The 21,785-nt window shown below is 51.3% G+C and overlaps 1 protein-coding gene across 1 annotated transcript; it reads right to left on the minus strand.

The window, feature by feature from the left end:
* Positions 1-542: 542 nt before the first annotated feature.
* On the minus strand, positions 543-20,949 carry LOC145338980 (7SK snRNA methylphosphate capping enzyme-like). Its single transcript, XM_080183399.1, has 4 exons — positions 19,288-20,949; positions 11,831-12,049; positions 7,943-8,069; positions 543-4,592 (listed from the first exon to the last, which is right to left on the minus strand). Exons 1-4 carry the CDS (start codon positions 20,812-20,814, stop codon positions 4,537-4,539), a joined length of 1,929 nt encoding a protein of 642 aa, XP_080039525.1. The 5' UTR covers positions 20,815-20,949; the 3' UTR covers positions 543-4,536.
* Between the last annotated feature and the right edge of the window lie 836 nt (positions 20,950-21,785).

Consider the following 21,785-nt stretch of genomic DNA (forward strand, 5'->3'; position numbering starts at 1 on the left):
AATAACAATCAGACAGGGAGGCAGCATTAACACTTTATATTCCTTTATTGTAATGACACTTGATGTATTTTTGACATTGGATTTTTGCAGCATTTTATTTTTTTTTACAAAAATTCACAAATGACAATTTTATTCCTGAAACTTTTTTTTATATCAAAGACAACATTTTATTTACTTCTTTTTCTTAAAAATCTAGAATCTCAAGTTTATTTGCACTTAACCAGCCCCCCTGTAATGCAGACACGTACATACAGCTGCCCACCCCACCCCACCCTCCCTGTTTGGAAGCTGCAGTGAACCAGTTGTCAAAGATACAATTTTATCATATTATCATCATCATCATCCTGTACGAAGAGCTGGTAAATAGTCAGAGAAAAAAAAAAGCACCTCTTTTACAAGCCGTGGCTTCATTTAGTTTTTAAAAATAGAATGAAAGAGAAATTATTGAGAGACCAGTGCAAGTTGCCAAGGGGGCTCAGTCAATTTCTAGGTTCCAATCAGGTTGTGGCCCAGGTTGAAAGGCAGCCACACAGGTTCCCCCCCCCCCCAAAAACAGGAGCACCGATCTGTTTGTTCATGGGAGGATTGCTAAACCCGTGGAGGGCGCAGGAGGACAGAGTGGGACCGCGGGGAGGCAAAACGCACACGCCGCGGCCAACTCAATTGAGACGCTGAGCGGGACGATCTGTACAACCTTGATGTTGCTCACTGAGGCTGCACTGACGACATTCCCACCCAGGCCCTGAGCTTCTCATATTTACCCTGCTAGTTTCCTTTCCCCCACGCCACCAAGGCGCAATTTAGCACGGCCAGTCCACCTAACCTGCACATCTTTGGACACTAAGATGTCTTTTTCGGGAACCTAACTATGAAATACGGAATCTGCAAGATTTGAACCTGTGCGGGGAAACCCCAAAAGGAGTTCTTGTCCATCGCCTAAACCACTCTGCCATGACTACATCAATTTAGCATGGTCAATCCACCTAATCTGCACATCTTTGGATACTAAGCAGCAATTTAGCATGGCCAATCTACCTAACCTGCATATCTTGGGACACTAAAGGGCAATTTAGCACAGCCAATTCACCCAACCTGCACATCTTTGAACTGTGGGAGGAAACTAGATCACCTTAAGAAAACCCACAGTTAGGAGGGGGAAAAAAAACGTACAAACTCCACACACGTAGAGTGATGAGGCTGGAATTGAATTTGGGTCCCTGGTGCCGTGAGGCAGCATTGCTCCAACTTTTGTATGGGAGGTCGGATCTGAACAGCGGGATCAGCTGGACACACCCCTGAAGGAAGTTCTCTACTCCCAGGTTATGCTTCAATAAAAAAAAAACAAAAAAGATAGAAGCCATCTGTGTCTGCAAACAAAGGGATTCCGGCAATTCCTTTACCCAAAAAGGCAACATCACCCACGTGCACAGAAACCTCCCACCTCTTCAAAATACAAGTAAGGATCCTTAACACCTGAAACCCAGACTGAGAATGACTGCCCATAAATGGATGCTAAAATTCCTGGCGTTGCTAAGTTTTTAGAGTTAGGAACGTCAGCTGGATTCAGAAGCTAATTACGGGTGAGTGTTTGGAAGGGTGACTGGGGCCAGGGGGTTGAAATTCTAATCTGGCCAAAACAAAAATCATTTAAGTGCCTTGAAGATAAAACTGGCGAGAGAGAGAGGGGACAGGAAGAGAATGGGAACACAAAAACGTCCCCTCCCCTCCACCACAAAGTAAAACTGATCGTGCTAGTGCTCCCTGGATCTCCGCGCTAGCCACCAACGACCAAGACCTTCAGATCAGAAGCCTGTAGGCCGTGTTCCCCCCCCCCGTATTTGATACTGATCTTCTGGACTGGCTGGGCTGCAGGTCCGATCGGCTACAGAGGTCATTTCCCCCTCCCGATCACCGCCTGGGTGGATTCTACAAATCGGAGTGGCACCCGAGACATAGGAACATCCCAGCAAGAGGCTCAGAGCAAAGCAAATTCTTTCATTTTATGCCAAAACGATTTCTGGGACTGGCCTCAGCCCCAAAGCTTGAACTGGTCTCCCAATGATTGGGGTAGGGAGGGGGGGGGAGAGAGAGAGAGAGAGAGAACAAATCATATTTCCGTGAAAAGCACAGCAGGATGGTTAACTCTCCTCAGATCCTGGTGGGTGGTGTGTGTGTGGACCCAAAACACCTGTAAGGCTATGAGCTCCCAACCTTTTATTTTTAAAACATTTTCCCCCTCACTTGCACAACACGTTTTAAGCATTAGATCTCCCCCTCCCCTGGCCACCCTCCCCATTCGCCCGCACACTGGCCTTACAAACAGGAGCGTAGGAGGTCTAAGATGAGAGGAAGTGTTATGGCGAGAGCAGTCAGGAGGGTTACAATGTGGAAACAAAGCAGCAAATGGCCTATGGAAGTCAGAAAAATCTTAAAACTTTTAGGAGAGAGAAAAAAATTACAACAGCATTCATTTCCATACTGTACTGCAGGGAATATTTACAAGTGCATCGCAACAAGCGCCTGGCAAAGGGGTTACTGCATTCATCCAACTGTGTCACTCATCATCTAACTCATTGGTCCAGATTTGGGGAGGGTGGTGGAAGAGGAAGAGTGTGTTAACATGCACTTAATTTTGTATCTGTACAGATTAGCCCTAGGTTTACAAAATTTGGGGGCTGGGGTGGGGTGGGCAGGCATGCGTTGTGTGGTGGGGGTTTAAGTCTCCCCGATGCAGTAAATCCTTTCCAGTACATGAGCGCGCGCACACACGCACGCAATCACACGAGGTCTTGGCTTGTTTCTAAAGAAGCCAAACTTTCAGAAAATTGGGTTTTATAAAAACAGAAGAACTTTTCAGAGAGAGAGAGTGAGGGAGAACAAAAAAACAGGTGCAGTCTCCCCTGCGTCATTGCAATTATCCTTTTGCAAAAGGAGCTCCTAATCTAAGGTTTTGCTTACAGACCGATCCCATCACTACGCTCATTCCCTACTCTCTCTCGCCCTCACACACACATACATACACACACACACACACACTAAATTTGAAGGGGTTTATTTATTTTAAAAGTTGCTAGATTTTGTATCTAGGACAATCCCACTCTTATCTGTTAGCGGAGAAGGCCAAACTGCAGTCTGAAAGAGTGGGCTGTTTTGTATGGGGTGTGGGCTCAGACTAATGGTGTTAAAATGATTGTGACGGCATTCTGTGGGCCTGGCAGTTACAAACTGGAGCAAAAAAAAGAGGCAAACCACACCCGTCCCCGGCTCACAGCAGCAGTCGGGGAAGAGTGCAGGTCCTGTCCACAGCAGCTCAGTGACCTCCTGACTTCACCCCCCCCCCACTTCCAAATACTTGTTGCTAATGTGCACCACCACACGCTGTCTGTTTACAAGTATGTGGGGCATGTTGTACTACTGCACGCACAGTGGTTCTGTATTTTTAAACTCAGGGAGGTGGCAGGGATATACTAGGATGTATTTGTGGGGAGTCTGGGGAGGGAAAGGGAGAGAGATGGGGAAAAAATAGTAACGAACTTCCTCCCCGCAAAAGAAAGGGTTGCGAGAGCCGGAAGCGGCTCCGAGTCACGCAGGGAGGAAGATTCAGCAACGACGACACGGGCGATTGTTTTTCCTTTTGTCATTTCTTTGGATGACGTGACACACGGGTGTTCCAAAACCAGTTTTAAACCGGACGATGGAAACTGGCCACCAGAACAGAGCAGCCCCTCCCATCATCCCGATCCGGCCTCAGACTCTTACATGGCCGACCGTGCCAGCAGAACGAAGATGGCTTTGATTGCTCCTGGAAGCCCAATAGGTCTCAGGGACCGGTTGGTTTACAGTCTCCAGCAAGACTTTTCTAGTGGGAGAGCAGGGAGGAGGAAAGAGCGCAGTGGCAAATGATCCTACGGACGAGTGGCCGCCGTGCTGGGTGGCAAAATCTCACGTTGAAGAGAGAAAACAATGCAAAAAGACATCGGCCCATCTTGGTAGTTCCTCCTGTGACGTCCGTTCACGTTAAGTGTCCATGCCTCTCCTCGCCGATCCACAACAGATGCAGTAGTAGCCTGCTTGTACAGTTTGGCAGAGAAAGCGGGGAGGGTGAGCTCCTCAGAGAGGCAAAGCACCAATAATACTGGCACTCTGCGTGTAAATTCAAGTTCCCCATTCCGAAAAAAAAAATCACACAACGTCTTTCCTCATCCAAGGAGGTGCCCAAAGTCGGCAAAAGCAGTTTTTTTTCGTAACCCTAAAACGTTTTCCCTCTTTTTATACATTCGTTGAGCCTTTTTTTTGTAATAAACGTGAAGCAGATCGGGGAGAATATCCAGTCAATTTAAAACCAAAGAGAAAAAAAAACAAGGCAGGCAGTGCTCGTGACGATAGGCCGCATGTCCAGGGCAAGGTCTTCCCCTTGGCTTTGACAGGAGAAAGAGAAAGAGAGACAGAGACAGAGAGAGGTGCGATGGTCAGGACAGAGCCACCCAATGAATTAAAGAAACGGGAAGTGGCAGCCAGGAGTTGGCTTTGGAAGTCTCAGTTCGCATTAGATGGACGACCTTTGTGGAAGAGGTAAATTGGTCGCTGGAACCCTGCAAGGAAGAACAATCAGCTTCGTCAGACATTCAACAACAAATAAAAAAAAAACATTGTAAAATAGACAATGTCAGCGTCTGTATAGGGAGGGCAATCCAAACGTTAGCCCCCACCCTACGCCACTTCATTTATCTTAAACCTGCAGGACTTGTGGAGCTGTTAGAGGAGGCAATGGCCCAGCAGTATTATTGCGAAACTATTAATCCAGAAACTCAGCTAATGTCCTGGGGACCAGAATGCAAATCCTGTCCTGGCAGACGGTGGATTCTGAATTCAGTTGGAGGGGTGATGGCCTAGTGGTATTGCTAGGCTATTAGTCCAGAAACTCAGCTAATGTCCTGGGGGACCCGGGTTCGAATCCCGCCACGGCAGATGGTAGAATTTGAATTCAGTTTAAAAAAAGAGTCTGGAATTACGAATCTACTAATGACCCATTGGCGGAAAAACCCATCTGGTTCACTAATGTCCTTTAGGGAAGCCAGGTTTACCAGGCTGATTCTGGGGATGGCAGGACTGATGCATGAGGAGAGATTGATTAAGTTAGCATTATTTTTGCTGGAGTTCAGATGAATGAGGGGGGAATCTCAAGACAGAACTATAAAATTCTGACAGGACTAGACAGGGTAGCTGCAGAGAGGGTGTTCCCAGTGGTGTGGGGGCAGGCGGGGGGGATCCAGAACCAGGGGTCACAGTCTGGAGGATTCGGGGTAGATCATTTAGGACCAAGATGAGGAGACATTTCTTCACCCGATGAGCCTGTGGCATTCATTACCAAATGAAATAGTTGATGCCAAAACATGGAATGTATTCAAGAGGAAGCTGGATATAGCACTTGGGGCAAATAGGATTAAAGATTACGGGGAGAAAGCAGGATTAGGTCAAGTTGGATGATCAGCCATGATCGTAGTGAATGGTGCAGCAGGCTTGAAGGGCTGAGTGGCCTCCTCTTATACATTTCTGGGAAATCTGCCAACCTTACCCAGTCTGGCCGACATGTGACTCCAGAGCCACGGCAATGTGGTTGACTTAGTGCCCTTTGAAGAAGGGATGGGTGATAAATGCTGGTTGGCCAGTGATGCCCACGTCCCGTGAATAAATAAAAAATGACAGCGGTTACGGTGATGTTATTAATCGCAAGGCTGGGACATCAAGACACGAGTTCTGATCCCACCAAGGCAGCTGGGGGAAAATGGGACATGACTAATCGTGAAGCTGGGTGACTGGTGTGGAGACACAGGTTCTAATCCTCTCGGCCAACCAAATAAACTAAATCAAATCAGCAAGGGGACAAATTAAAAGGGGCAGCTCCCAAAAGGAGGGGAAGAAGTTTACTTGTCACAAGTCGGAACACTGCAATGAAGTTATTGTAAAAATCCCTTAGTTGCCACACTCTGGCGCCTGTTTGGGTAACACTGGGGGAGAATTTAGCATGGCCAATCCACCCAAGTAGCACGTATTTTGAATTGTGGGAGGAAACCCACGCAGACATGAGGAGAATGTGTAAACTCCACACGGACAGTGACCCAAGCCAGGAATCGAACCCTGCACCGTGAGGCAGCAGTGCTAACCGCTGTGTCACCGTGCCACCCCCAACCGCTCACGGAAAAGAAACAAATCAAATTGAAATGTGATTAAAAAAAAAGGGTCAATATTCCACCCCAGTCCTCACAGTGCCCAGCAGGCACGGAAAGCATTAACAGCATCCTCAGACACCACGTGCTCCCTCACTTCAGGGAAACCCAGCCACAAATATAGCCGCAGTAGAGGGGCAGACAGTCGGGTTGGACGACCCCCTTGGTCGCCCCTCTGCCTGGGGCTGTTGATGGCAAGTTTTTCCAGACACAGGAGACAGCCTGGGGACAGACAGACGGATGGGGAACGGGACATTTCTAATTGCAAGGCTGGGATGTTAAGACAGGGGTTCCAATCCCACTGGGGAAATCAGCATCAAGTCTAGACGAAAGTATGAAGTTTCTCCCCCGTGGGCTCCAGATTCCTCCCACAGTCTGGAAGATGTGCTGGTTAGGGTGCGTTGACCCAAACAGACATCAGAGTGTGGCAACTGGGGGAAATTACACAGTAACTTGATTGCAGTGTTAATGTAAGCCTTACTTGTGACTAATAAATAAACTTTAAAGTTTCATCAACAACATTCGCATGTTAAAAACATATTTGATTCATGGACGTCCTTTGGAGAAGGAACTTTCATTTCAGACGATTCACTCAATGTTTCCCCTCTCCATTACGCTGCCTGACTTGCTGAGTATTTGCAAGTTTGCTTTTGTCAAGAGTATCGCATTTATGTGCAAGCCATTGCCTTTCTTTAAAACTCCCAGCAATCTGCAGCGTGGCTACATGTTTCCAATTAAATAGGAGGAAGGAAGAACACAATATTGCCAAACAGAACATCAAATCTATTTACTATTAACAGGTACCTTCATTAGACTTTGCAAAGCCACACTACAACATAGCTGGGGGGAAGGGGAGAAAAATCACAAGATGGACTGGATACTGTGTGCCGTTGTGGTAGCCACATTATAGGAAGGGCGTGAACGCACTGGAGGGTGTGCAGAGGAGATTCACCAGGATGCTGCCTGGGATGGAGCCTATGATTGATGAAGAGAGGTTGGATAGGCTGGGGTTGTTTTTGTTGGATCACAGAAGACAGGGGAGTCTAAAACTAGAGGACATAGATATAAAGGTGAGAGGGGAGAGATAGAAAAAAAAAAGGGGCCAGAGGGGCAATTTCTTCACTGCAGAGGATGGCAAGTGTCTGGAAGGAGCTGCCAGAGGTTGTAGTCAAGGCAATTGTCTTTTAAGCCTTAGACTGTTACACAGCTAAGATGGGTATAGAGGGATATGGGCAATTGGGACTAGCTTAGGGGTTAAAAAATAAAAAGAGGTGGCATGGACAATTTGCGCTGAAGGGCCTGTTTCCATGCCTGGTAAACCTTCGCTGCACTCCCTCAAGAGCAAGAACATCCTTCCTCAGAAAAGGAAGCCAAAACTGCCTCCAGGTAACAACCCATGGCTTGTAGCACTGGGAATCTCAGAATACCGCCCTGGTTTGTGGGCGCCGTCCTAAGTAGCCCCTGCTTCTGCAAGGGTCCAAAACAGTGAAAGAGGAAGAGACCTCTTGTTAGAGCAACGTGGAGGGTATCCTTAAATCTGCCGTTCAACCTTAAAGCCCAGCCAATCGATATATCATTAGATCAGGAGGCAGCCATTTGGCCCATGATGCTGGCCTGCTTATGGGCCATTCTGCAATGGGCCAGCACCACCACAGCCCAAACATCCCGCTGGCTGAGCGGCAAGTAACACGGTCAAAGCTACGCCTGCCCCTTACCTTTAGAGGTGCTCTGAGGCGTTCCCACCAGCTCGTAACTCGAGAATCCAACCTCCGGGGACAACAGGTAAGACGTAAACTGTTCTGGTTTAAAGAGGATCTTGTAATAGTTCTTGTAGATTGTCTCCTGAAGGAAAAAAAAAATCTTTTCAGTGGCCGGAATTGGACAACTGTAAACACTCGCGATCAGACAGGATTAAGCGAGCGAGTGACCTTGACGCTGGAACCTGATTAGTCTTTATCTGGTGAGGAAGGGGAGAGAGAACAATCAGAATCCCGACAGTGCAGAAGGAGGCTATTCTGAATTTGCACCGACAACAATCCGACCCAAAGCCTATCCGCACAACCCCACATAATTCACCACTAATCCTCCAGACACTAGGGGTAATTTTGCAGTCAATCCACTTAACTTTCAGACTGTGGGAGGAAACCTGAGCACCCGGATGAAATCTACGCAGACACAAGGAGAACGTACAGACACCACACAGACCGTGACCCAAGGCGGGAATCGAACCCAGGTCCCTGGCGCTGTGAAAAGTAGTGCTAACCACTGTGCCAGTTTGGGATAGTCATTATTCAGTTTTGGTTTAAAGTTTATTAGTGTCACAAGTAGGCTTCCGGTAACATTGCAATTAAGTTATTGTGAAAATCCCCTAGTCAATGGTAATGGCAAGAAGTGGTGAGGTTGAACAGGGATGTTCGGTTATAGAACAGGCTCCTCTAGGCTGTTTGGGTACAGAGGGAGAATTTAGCATGGCCAATCCACCTAACCTGCACATCTTTCAGGAAACCAGGGCACCCGGAGGAACCCACGCAGACACAGGGAGAAGGTGCATACTCCACACAGACAGTGACCCAAGTTGGGAATCGAACCCGGGTCCCTGGCACTGAGAGGCAGCAGTGCTAACCCACTGTGCCACCATTCCAGAATCGGGGGCATAGATTCAAGGTGAGAGGCAGTCGGTGCAGAGGGGAAAATGAGGAAGAATTTTTTTTAAAAAAGACACCGGGGTGGTGGATGTTTTGAATTTGCTGCCTGAGTTGGTGGTGGAGGCAGAGACTCTCAAGTCCTTTAAAAAGAACTTGGATCTGCACCTTAAGAAGTGCTGTCAGCTACAAGGCTATGGATCGGGTGCAGGAAGGTGGGATTAGAAAGGGCACCTGGGAGCCCTCAAACTGGCATGGACAAGATGGGCCGATTGGCCTCCGTCTGTGCTGTAGCTTTTCTCTGGTGCTACGGCCAACGATCCCATTAGCAACCACCACCAGCGTTCATGGTGTGGGCTTTCGGACTGGTGTTTCTGCACCAAGTAAAAAGTTCCACTTATGGTAACAGGAAGTGCACTTGACAACTTTCCCGTATTTAAATTCACCGCTCTTATGATTCAGTGTTGAATTCCGGCTACAGTCAACAACAGTTTCTCACTCCACAATCGGTGTCAGATCAGACGCCTCCAAGTACATTCAATACCATTTACCCCAGAGCAGGGTGGACTGACGTGAAGGGGATTTCATTTTTTGGAGAATTAACAATCGACTTTTAATGCTATCATTTGGTACTTGTACCCCAGAGTCTTTTATGAGAATAACCCTAGAACATTGATCCGGGAACGAGGTAAGCTTTCTTGTGTCTGCCAAGTGCAAATATTGATTTGATTTATTATTGTCACGTGTATTGGGATACAGTGAAAAGTATTGTTTCTTGCGTGCTATACAGACAAAGCATACTGTTCATGGAGAAGGAAAGGAGTGCAGAATGTCGAGGTAGGGTGAAGAGAAAGGTCAGCTTAATGCGTGGTAGGTCCATTCAAAACTCTGACAGCAGCAGGGAAGGAGCTGTTAAGTTGACAAGTAGACACCAGCCACTTTTTGTGCCCATAATCTGGGGTCAGGTTCCCAGCCTGCCCACTCAGACCTTGGGACCCTCCCTGAGGGTGCCGTCTTTTGCTTTAGTCGTTTGGTGAGCTGCTGTGGCTCGGATTTGGCACATGGCCACAGATTAGGACACCGAACAGCAGGGGTAGCATCACTGTCAAGCCCAACATCTTGGCTGCTTGGAGCAGCAGCCATCCTGGCCAGATATCCCCCCACCACCTACGCTTAGGCCAGGTGAAGCATCCCAAGTGACCAGTCAAACCCTGGCTCTCTGTTGTAAACTCACCCGCCTTTTGCCACCAGGATTTTGCTCAATTCTATAGAGGCAAATCACTTCAAAAGTAAAATTCCCCAACACAGCTTAAATATGTTGTGAACAAAGCCCAGTCCATCAGGCAAACTAGCCTCCCATCCACCACTGAAAGCATTCTTTCCGGTTGTATCACAGCTTGGTATGGGCTCCTGCTCTGCCCAAGACTGCAAGGAACTACAAAGGGTCGTGAATGTAGCCCTGTCCATCACGCAAACCAGCCTCCCATCCATTGACTCTGTCTACGCTTCCCGCTGCCTTGGGAAAAGCAGCCAGCATATTCAAAGACCCCACGCACTCCAGACATTCTCTCTTCCGCCTTCTTCCGTGGAGAAAAAGGTGCAAAACTCTGAGGTCACGTACCGACCGACTCAAGAACAGCTTCTTCCCTGCTACCATTACTTTTGAATGGACCCACCTCGCATTAAGCTGATCTTTCTCTACACCCTAGCTGTGACTGTAACACTACCTTCTGCACTCTCTCCTTTCCTTCTCTATGAACGGTATGCCTTGTCTGTATAGCACAAAAGAAATAATACTTTTCACTGTATCCCAATACACGTGACAATAGTAAATCAAAAAGTGTGTCCAGGCAGCTGGAACAATCATTGTTCTTCCCCCAGAGCCGCCATTACACAAAGGGCAAGTAGATAACTAGGTTACACATTTCCACCCCTGGACCCAAGTAACAGCACAAAACCATCCTGGGAGGGGTTACTGCTGACCAGGAATTGAACTGGATCCAGCCACAGTGTCTCTATGGCTATCAGAGCAGGTCAGAGGCTGGGAATCTTGCAGAGAGTAACTCACCCCGACTCCCAACGCTCCCCCAAAACCTGTCCACCATCTACAAGGACATAAATCAGGAGTGTGATGGAATACTCAGTAAAGAATGGCCAGTATATTTCCTAGTCAGGATGGTGAGTAGCTTAGAGGGGAACCTCCAGGTGGTGGTGTCCCCAGGTATCTCTTGTCCTTCCAGATGCAAGAGGTGGTGGGTTTGGAAGGCGCTGCCGAAGGAGCCTTGGTGAGTTGCTGCAGTGCATCTTGTAGCTGGTACATACGGCTGCGTTGGTGGTGGAGGGATTGAATATTTGTGGATGAGGTGCCAATCAAGCAGGGCTGCTTTGTCGTGGATGGTGTTGAGCTTCTTGAGTGTTGTTGGGAGCCGCATCCATCCAGGTAAGTGGGTCAAAATCTTGGATCTCCCTCTCCAACAGCGCCGTGTGTACACCGACACCTCAGGGACTGCAGCAGTTCAAGATGGCAGCTCAGTCACCATCTTCTCAAGGGGCAATCAGGGATGGGCAATAAATGCTCGGTCTAGTCCATGAGCAAATATACATATGTGGGGAGGTGATGGCCCAGTGGTATTATCGCTGGACTATTAATCCAGAAACTCAGCTAAATGTTCTGAAGGACCAGGTTCAAATCCTGCCACAGCAGATGGGGGAATTTGAATTCAACAAGTAGTATCTGGAATTAAGAATCTACTGATGACCTATTGATGGAAAACCCATCTGGTTCCTTTAGGGAAGGAAATCTGCCGTCCTTACCCTGGCTGGCCTACATGTGACTCCAGAGCCACAGCCAATGTGGTTGACTCTTAATTGTCCTCCAAGGGCAACTAGGGATGGGCAATAAAATGCTGGCCCAGCCAGCGACACCCATGTCCCATGAATGACTAAAATAAAAATATTTACTGTAAGTTTCCGCCGCTTCCCATATGAAGACCAGGGCTGTGGTTCGAGGATGAAGATCCCACCAGGCCGCAGGTGCCTGTAGATGCGTTTGAACATCCGTTTTAGACCCTCATCGCCCCAGTTAAGGTGAATCCATTTCGTCAAGCTCAAACACAGAATGACATCGTACTCTGGTCTCTGCGTCTCCAGTAACTCATCCTTCTCCAAGACGTAGTTTCCCTGTCGAGAGAGAGAGAGAGACTGTTTGAGTACCTGGGACAAGCCACTCCATCCAAATACCGCTCAGCGCGACGGAGTTACACTTTAAGCTGGGGCTTCCCCTCAGGAACAGCTAGACAAACAGGTGGTACGTCATTACTGCCCCACAACACCAGGGACCCGGGTTCAATTTCCAGCTCACATAGACATAGAAACATAGAAGATAGGAGCAGGAGGAGGCCATTCAGCCCACTGAGCCTGCTCTGCCATTCATTGCGATCATGGCTGATCATCCAACTCAATAGCCTAATCCTGCTTTCTCCCCCACAACCTTTGATCCCATTTGCCCCAATTGCTATATCCAGCCGCCTCTTGAAGACATTCAATGTTTTTGACATCAATGACTTGCTCTGGTAATGAATTCCACAGGCTCACCGTGTGAAGAAATGTCTCCTCACCTCCATCCTAAATGGTCTATGCCAAATCCTCAGACTGTGACCCTCTGGTTCTGGACTCCCCCATCAAGAACATCTTCTCTGCACCTACGGTCTAGTCCTGTTGGAATGTTATAAGTCTCAGATTGCTCCCCACCCCCGCCTCCCTCATTCATCTGAGCTCCAGTGAAAACAATCCTAACCTCGTCAGTCAGTCTCTCCTCGTACATCAGTCCCACCATCCCCAGAATCAGCCTGGGGAGCCTTCATTGCACTCCCACTGAAGGAAGAGCATCCTTCCTCAGAAAAAGATCAACTTGGGTCATCGTCTGTGTGGAGTCTGCACATTCTCCCCATGTCTGCATGGGTTTCCTCCCACAGATGTGCTGGTTAGGGTGCATTGGCTGTGCTAAATTCTCCCTCTGTTACCCAAACAGGCACCGGAGTGTGGTAAACAGGGGATTTTCACAGTAACTTCATTGCAGCGTTAACGTCACCTTACTTGTGACACTAATAAATGAACTTTATGTTAAGTGCACTGGCCATGCTAAATTCTCCCTAAATTCAGTGATGTGGAGATGTCAGCGTTGGACTGGGATGGGCACAATAAGAAGTCTCACAACACCAGGTTAATGTCCAACAAGTTTATTTGGTATCACAAGCTTTCAGAGCACTGCCCCTTCATCACCTGGTGTTGACAGACTCCTTACTGCTCCCTCAGTGTTAGCCAAACAGGCACCGGAATGTGGTGACGAGGGGATGTTCATAGCAACTTCACTGCAGTGTTAACATAAGCTGATTTTAAACCTTACAAAAGGCAGACAACTCCCAGAACCAGGTTTTGCAGCATTGATGGAAGTTTAAACCCATGTCTGTGCAAAGTTGTCGACCTGACAGCTGGAATCTTGCACTCATTGTTCCTGGATGAGCAAAGAGCAGCCATCAGCTCAGCACCGGCCACCATTTTCACAGAATCATAGAAACCCTACAGCACAGAAAGTGGCCATTTGGCCCATTGAGCCTGCACCGACCACAATCCCACCCAGGCCCTACCCCCACATCCCTACATATTTTACCCGCTAATCCTTCTAACCTATGCATCTCAGTACACCAAGGGGCAATTTAGCATAGCCAACCAACCTAACCCACACATCTTTGGACTGTGGGAAGAAACCGGAGCACCCGGAGGAAATCCACGCAGACACCAAGAGAATGTGCAGACTCCATACAGACAGTGATCCACGCTGGCAATCAAACCCAGGTCCCTGGAGCTGTGAAGCAGCAGTGCCAATCACTGTGCCACCATGCCTCCCAGGTGTGAGGGATAAACTGAGCAGAAAGTCCCAGAGCAGGGCAGTAATCACTCCCCTCCCTCCCCCGAGGGAGATAAGTTGATCAGCCTGGGCTAATTGTTATTATTGCTCAAGATTTGAAGGCTGTGGGTTCTTGTCTGACAGTTCATGTTGCAACTGTACAAAACTCTGGTGCGGCCGCACTTGGAGTATTGCGTACAGTTCTGGTGGCCACGTTACGCTGGAGGCGCTGGAAAGGGTGCAGAGGAGGTTTACCAGGATGTTGCCTGGTATGGTGGGAAGGTCTTATGAGGAAAGGCTGAGGGACTGGAGGTTGTTTTCGTTAGAAAGAAGGTGGTTGAGAGGTGACCTAATTGAAGCATACAAAATGATCAGAGGATTAGATAGGGTGGACAGTGAGACCCTTTTTCCTCGGATGGTGATGGCTAACACAAGGGGACATAGCTTTAAATTAAGGGGTGGTAATTATAGGACGGATGTCAGAGGTAGGTTCTTTACTCAGAGGGTAGTAAGGGTGTGGAATGCCCTGCCTGCAGCAGTTGTGGACTCGCCAACTTTAAGGGCGTTCAAATGGTCAGTGGATAGGGATATGGAAAACATTGGAATAGTTTAGGTTAGAGGGTCATGAGATTGATTCCACTGGTCGGCGCAACATCGAGGGCCGAAGGGCCTGTACTGCGCTGTAATGTTCTATGTTCTAGTGTTGAGTTGCTCCTCTGGAGACAGTGGCATGCTGAAGGAGATTTCCATTGGCAATGTGCCATAAACCCACCCTCCTCCCCTGCTCATTCTGAAGGATGCTGAAGGATCCCGTGGTGCTATTTAAAGAGTAGTGAACCTCCCTGGTGCTCGTGCCAACATTTTTCCCTTCAACTGACACAATTTAAAAAAAGAAGTTCAAGCAATCACTCATCTCAGCGCTTGGGCTGCTGTGTTTATGGTGGCACAGTGGGTTAGCACTGCTGCCTCACAGCGACAGGGACCCAGGCTCAATTCTCAGCTTGAGTCACCGTGTGAAGTTTGCACACTCTCCCTGTGTCTGCGTGGGTTTCCCCCTACAGTCCCAAAGACGTGCTGGTTAGGGTACTCAATTGATCCTAGTCTCAGGGGGGATTAGCAGGGTAAACGTGTGGGGTGACTGGTGGGTTTGCAATCAGTGCAGACCCGATGGGCCAGAACGGCCTCCTTCCACACTTGTCCTCAGGATTCTGTGACTCCCCGTGAGGCTGGACCGGGGATGTCCGAAACACAGCGAGGCACCGTGTACACGTCACGTCAGATGGCAAGTGTTTGGAGCATTTTAGTGACAGCGGTTGTGCTTACTGCTCCAGTCTGCCTGCTCAGACGAGCTTGTCAAAAAACAAAAGCGAGCCAATTTATCCAGTTGAGACTGGGTCAGGAACTGGTTTCGGAACACACGAGTGATCGATCGTGAACTGGGTGACAGGCAAAACAGAACTGCAGAGAGGGCGATTTATTCTAAAACAGCTGGGCGAAGGAAATGGGCAGGGCTTTCTGAGATTACAAGCCATTTAAAAAAAGTCCCAGAGGGGTCAGTCAGGACTGAAAACACACAATCTGTTGAGATCAGAGGTTGCTGTTAGCTGCCAGTGAGAGCCACACATGCACACAGCTTACCCACAACGTGGTCCCAAGTCAAGACCCAAGGACTGGGAACTTCTGAGCGGCCCTCAGAAGTTTACTTACAAGTATGGCTTACATTAACACTGCAATGAAGTTGTGAAATTCTCCCAGTCGCCACACTCTGGCATCTGTATGGGTCAACACACCCTAATATCAGCACGTCTTTCAAACTGTGGGAGGAAGCCAGAGCACCTGGAGGAAACCCATGCAAGACACAGGGAGAACATGCAGATTCCGCACAGACAGTGACCCAAGCCAGGATTTGAACCTGGGTCCCTGGCGCTGCGAGGCAGCAGTTCTAACCACTGCGCCGCCCCCACAGGGTGAAAAGCGCTGCAGAGCTTCTGCAGCAACTCCACAATCCAGGACCCCCCCCCAACCAAAGGAGGTCCAGCTGAGACACAAGTTAGACCTCAGCTGGGGTCTGTGCACAGTTCTGGGGGGCCACAATGCAGGAAGGACGTGAATGCTTTGGAGAGAGTGCAAAAGAGGTTTACAAGAACGGTCCCGGGGTGAGAAGCTGGATAGGTTGGAACCATTCTCCTGGGAGAGAAGGCGGCTGTGAGGAGATTTGACAGAGAAGTTCAAATCATGAAAGAGCTGGACAGAGTAGAGGGGGAGAAAGTGTTCCCACTTGGAAAAGGATTGAGAACGAGGGGGGCACTGGGTGAAAGCGATTTGCAAAAGCAGCGAATGATTGGGGTCTGGAATGCTCTGCCTGGGAGCGTGGTGGAGGCAGGTACAAATCGAGGCCTCCCAGAAGGAATTGGATGGTTATTTGAATAGAAACCACGTGTGGGGGAATGCAAAAACAAAATGCCATGATGCTCATTTGGAGAGACAATTCAGACACGATGGGTGAAACAGCCTCCTCCGACAAATCTGAGGTCACGTACCAACTGACCCAAGAACAGCTTCTTCCCTGCTGCCGTCAGACTATTGACTGGACCTACCTCGCATTAAGTTGATCTTTCTCTACACCCTAGCTACGACTGTAACACTACATTCTGCACTTGTTTCCTTCTCTATGAATGGTATGTTTTGTCTGTATAGTGCGCAAGAAACAATACTTTTCACCGTATCCCAGTACATGTCAAAAACGGAAACTCGCTGAGTCCCTTGGCTCACACGCTACGGGTACCTCGTCGTCCATCCACCCACGACAGTCCTGGAGGTGTGCCACCTTCAATACGGCCAACTGGACTAGCTCGGCCATTTCAGGGGATTGGCTAAAAGAGCCAGCCAGCCAACTGCTGTGGGCCGGGAGTCACGTGTAGCCCAGGGGAAGGACGAACAGACGTCCCTCCCCGAAGGACATTAGCGAACCGGATGGGATTTTATTCCGGTAACAAGGCTAATTTCACTATTCCAAATGTATTCATTTAATTAAATATTTAGATGCAATTGGATTTAAATTCCCCAGCTCCCGTGATGGGATTTCGACCCGCGTCTCCCCGGATCATTGATCTAGGCCTCTGGATTGCTAGTTCACTAACAGTACCAGTGAGCTCCTGGGATAGGATAGTCCTTCTAGGATAGAGCAGTGTAAACAGTAGAAATCCAGCGTGCAGAAGCAATTAAAGTGTTCCTCGCTGCCAAATCCCAACTGAGGGGCACACAGCAAATTCAACAGCTCGGTTAGTTGTAGTTTATTTATTAGTGACATAAGTCAGCTTATATTAACACTGCAATGAGGTTACTGTGAAAATCCCCCAGTCGCCACACTCCAGCGCCTGTTCAGGTATATGGAGGGAGAATTTAGCAGAGTCAATCCACTTCTAACTTCACTGCAACGTCAATGTGAAAATCCCCTAGTTGCCACACTTAGGCGCCTGTTTGGGTAACACTGAGGGAGAACTCAGCACGGTCAACGCACCCTAACCAGCACGTCTTTCAGACCACGGGAGGACCCGGAGGAAACACACGGAGACACGGAGAGAATGTGTAGACTCCGCACAGACATCGTGACCCAAGTTGGGAATCGAACCCGGGTCCCTGGTGCCACGAGGCGGCAGTGCTAAACATGTGCCACCCGCACAGTTGTTCAGATGGTAGGGGGACACCTCCCAGCGCCTGAACTGAAGTGTCCAACTTCAGTGCAACAGTGCAATCTGCGAGCGTGCGCACGCTTCTGTATTTCCCATGCCCTCCCAGGGGGTGCTTCAAATAAAAAAAAAAGGCAAACACCTTCGAAAGGTTCGGTCAAACGGTTGCAGGAGGTGCCACACGTTGAGAATTTAAACCACTGAACTACATCGATGGCGTTACTTGTTTTGAGAGTTAACTTCGGCCTCCTAAAGAGGATACAGGTAGTGGGGGAAGTGAAGATGGGGTTGGAATGAGCTTCAGAGGCCAAGAAGCTTTTCAATTAAGTTCCAAGGTGGCAAGAGGGAGAAATTTGAAAGCTGGAGGAGTGATGTTAGGGAGAAGGAGAGGGGGCAGTGCTTTCCGAGCAACAGATCAACCTGCATCTTTAATGCACCGGGCAGACAAAGTGAGGAAGCCTCCAAGAAGGAGAAGCAATAAGCCACTGCCCCACGCTCAACACCACACTGTGGACAGGCCTTCAAAAAGTGTTTCAGCTCAGCAAGGCCGAGAGCAGGCAGCGTGTGTGCCGTGAACATTCACTGCGTCAGTCGAGCACCATTTAAAAAAAAAATGGAGTTTCAAAACCCACTAAAACCACACAGCAACGAGAGATCAGGGGAAAGCCCTGAGGGGGAAGTGCGGAGCGTGCTGCCAAGCTGTGAATTAAACCTCTGTGAGGCTGCCGTGCTAACCACTGTGCCACCGTGTCTGAGAGGCATCGCTGTTTAAAGCTGAACCCAATCTCCTTACTTCCCCCCGACCATGCTGGAGACACATGGGCAGGATCCTGCAGTGCCAATCTATCTAACACCCTCCAAACCTGTCTGAACATCACCCACTGCCCCGTCTGGCAAAGGCAGAGAGAGACCAACAGCCCTGGACACCTTCCAGCCAGCCCTCTCAGTAACCAACACACACTTGCACCTTTCCAGCGACCAGGGTCAACACAGGATCATTTCATTTACCCACTCCCACCATGGATCCCCTCCTGTGACCACCCCCCTCATCCCCTCCCAGGTTCCCTCACCCACCCCGCTCCCATAAACCCTCTCCCTCCCCATCCCCTCCTACATGAGGCCCGCTCCCTCATACACCCTTCCCCTCCTTCCTGGACCCCCTCCCCCCACCATATACCCTCTTTCCAACCCCCCCCCCAACCCCCGCATCCCCTCCCAGGTTCCCTCACCCCTCCCCTCATAAACCCTCTCCCTCCCCATCCCCTCTTATACACCCTCCCCGCACAAAGCCCACCTCATCCACCCTCCCCTGTGCCCCCTCCCTCTGCCATATACCCTCTCCCTCCCCGCATCCCCTCCTACACACTCTCCCTGCATAAAGCCCACCCTCTCCTCATGTCCCCTCACCCCTTCTCACATACCCTCCTCCTCCCCTCCTCTCCCTTGCATCCTCCTCACGCCCTCCCCCTCCCTTCTACACCCCTTCACCATGCCCCATGCACCCTCACCCCGCCTCCTCCTCTCCCCCTACCCCCGTGCTTCCTGCTCCTTGGGCTCTCCCTTCCTGTGCACCCCAACTACAGCCCCGCTCCCAAGTCTCCCTCCCCCTGCCCATCATGCATTCTACGCTCCCAAACCTCTCGCCCCTCTTCCTCCCACTCCCACCTGCCTGTCACCCTTTGCTCTCTCCCTCCCCCATGCTACCCCACCTCCACAATGCCAGCTCCTCCCCCACACGCCCAGTCCTTCTCCAGCCCCACCCCCAGCTCACCCTTTGCTCCCTCCCTGTGCTCCCCCCCCCACCGCCTCCCCGCAGCACCCACCTGGATGAAGGTGACGTTGTTGGGGAACTCGGACACACAGCGGTCGACGGCCACCGGCGGCGCGGCGATGGGCCCCTTGCACTTGGTCAACGAGAGGGGGAAGCGGCGCTTGGCCGGACCGTCCCCCTGCGACGGCAGCACGTCCTGCGACAGGAAGTGGCGGATGTTCTGGCGGGCGGAGTGGACCAGCCCCCCGTCGATGTCGATGCCCACGATGCGCGAGGGCTGCAGCTCCTTGGCCACGCGCAGGGTCAGGTGGCCCACGTTGCAGCCCAGGTCCAGGACGTCCCGGCCCCGGAACCAGTCCGGCTTAAAGACGCCGAGCCGGGGGTCCTCGCCGCGGCCGGGGTTGCGGTAGCCGTAGTACTTGGTGTAGTTGCCGTACTGGAACCTCTTGTGCTTGCTCTGGAAGAGGGGCTGAGCCTTGCCGTCGCGGTGCAGGCTGGAGTGCCGTTGGTAGCTGTGCTGCTGGTGGTGGTGATGGTGGTGGTGGTGGTGGTGGTGCGACGCCTTCCCTCTGGGCTTCTCCGGCGGCTGCCTTTTAGGCTCGGCGCCCGCCGGCCGGGGCTCCTCCTCCGCCCCGCCGGCCTTGCCCGGCTCGGACTTGCTGGAGGTCCTGCGGCGCTTGCGGTGCCGGTTGCCGGCGGAGGCGGGCTCCCCCGAGCCGCGCAGCACCGGCGACACGATCTCGTCCCGGCAGTTGATGACGGTGTTGAGCTCGTAAGGCTGGGGCCCCTCGGGTTCCGGGGGGGCCTCACCGACACCGCCCGCCGTTGCCGCCGGCGGATTCTGACCGGCGGCGCAGTCCCGGGTGCCGGGGTCCGGCGCGGACGCCTGCCCCCTCTCCGCCGGCTCGGTGGCAGCGGCGGCCGCCGCCTGCGGCAGCTGGCTGGGCGGGTGGTGGTAGTGTCGGTGTCGGCGCTTGCGGCCCAGCTTGAGGGGCGACGGCAGCACCTCGGAGTCGGTGTTGAGGTTGAGCGGGTCGGTGATGTCCTTGGGGATGAGGATCTCCACCGGGTCGCGGTTGCGGCTGGGCAGCGGCGAGGACTTGGGGGTCTCGGCGTTCAGCGCCTTGTTGACGTCCTCGTCCAGCAGGCTGTTGAGGTTGAGCGGGTCGAAGATGTTGCCGCCCAGCAGGAAGTTGCTGGGCAGCACCGGGTCGCAGTCGGAGTTGGCCCGGCGACGCCGCTTGAAGCCTGGGTGCTTGAAGCCCACGTTGAGGCTGTTCCTCCGCTTGAAGGCTCGCTGCTGCTGCTGCTGTTGCTGCTGCTGCGGCTGGAGGCCGTTCCTGGGCCGGCTCAGCTCCGCCACATTCTCGTCGCCCCCCAGCCCGTCCTTGGGGCCCGGCGACAGGGCCCCCTCCTCGCTGACGGGCGTCAGGCCCCGGCCCGGGTGCCGGCGAGGGGGGTGGTGCTGGTGGTGAGGCGGGCGGTTCAGCTCCTCCACCCGCGCCCCGATGGCCGACAGGTACTCGGGCTTCAGGAGGGTCACCTCCCGCAGGGGGTCTTCATTGACTGAAGTCGCCATCCCAGGCGTCAGGCGGGCATGGGCCCTGGGCAGCCGAGAGGGGAGGTGTCAGCGGCAGTGACGGGCAGCCAAACTCCACTGGTCTAAGCCTAACCACCACCTACGCCAACAGGGCAGCAGCCCATGTACCAGCCCAACCCTACCCCCACCAGAGTCTGCCCCGCCCCACCAGACAAGCCCCTCCCTGCTAGAAGCCCCACCCCAATCAACAAGCCACACCCCCACTTAGTTGCCCCTCCTCCCCCCAGCAAGCCCCACCCCCAATCAACTGACCCCACTCCCCAACCAGACAAGCCCCTCCCAAACCACCACACCCCCCACTTACAGAAGCCCCTCCCCACTACAGCCCCTCCCTAAACAAACCACACCCCCCACTTACAGTAGCCCCACTCCACCCCAACAAGCCACACCCCCCACTAAAGAAGCCCCACCCCCAATAATCAAGCCACTCCCCCACTCAACTAATCACACCCCCCTACAGTAGCCCCTCTCCCAACAAGCCCCACCCCCAATTAACAAGCCACTCCCCCAAAGACCCCCTCACAATCAACTAACTACGCCCCCACTACAGTAGCCCCTCCCTGACAGAACAAGCCACACCCCCACTACAGTAGCCCCTCCCCACTAGACGAGTCCCTCCCCCCCGCCCTCGGCCCAAAGTCACGTCGCCGTTACGTCCTCTAACGGAATCCCACGTCGCCCGTGACGTCACCACGCCTAATCAGCATATATGAATTATTCATATTCGGGGGCCTCGCGAACAATCAATCCGCCCCCCCCCTCTCCAGGGGTATTGTTTATCTCTCTCTCTCGCCACTTGACAGTTTTCTTTCCCAGAGAAAATTCCAAAATGGCAACTTTACAGCTTCGATGGTCAAGTTTGTGGAACTTAAAGCGGAATAAAATAAAAATCCCCCACACCCGGGTTCATTAATTCGGGTGGATTAACACTTTTATCCCCTTCTCCCTCT

Source organism: Carcharhinus amblyrhynchos, unplaced genomic scaffold (assembly GCF_965287045.1).
Source record: "Carcharhinus amblyrhynchos unplaced genomic scaffold, sCarAmb.v2.hapA chromosome_277, whole genome shotgun sequence".
Classification (NCBI taxonomy): domain Eukaryota; kingdom Metazoa; phylum Chordata; class Chondrichthyes; order Carcharhiniformes; family Carcharhinidae; genus Carcharhinus; species Carcharhinus amblyrhynchos.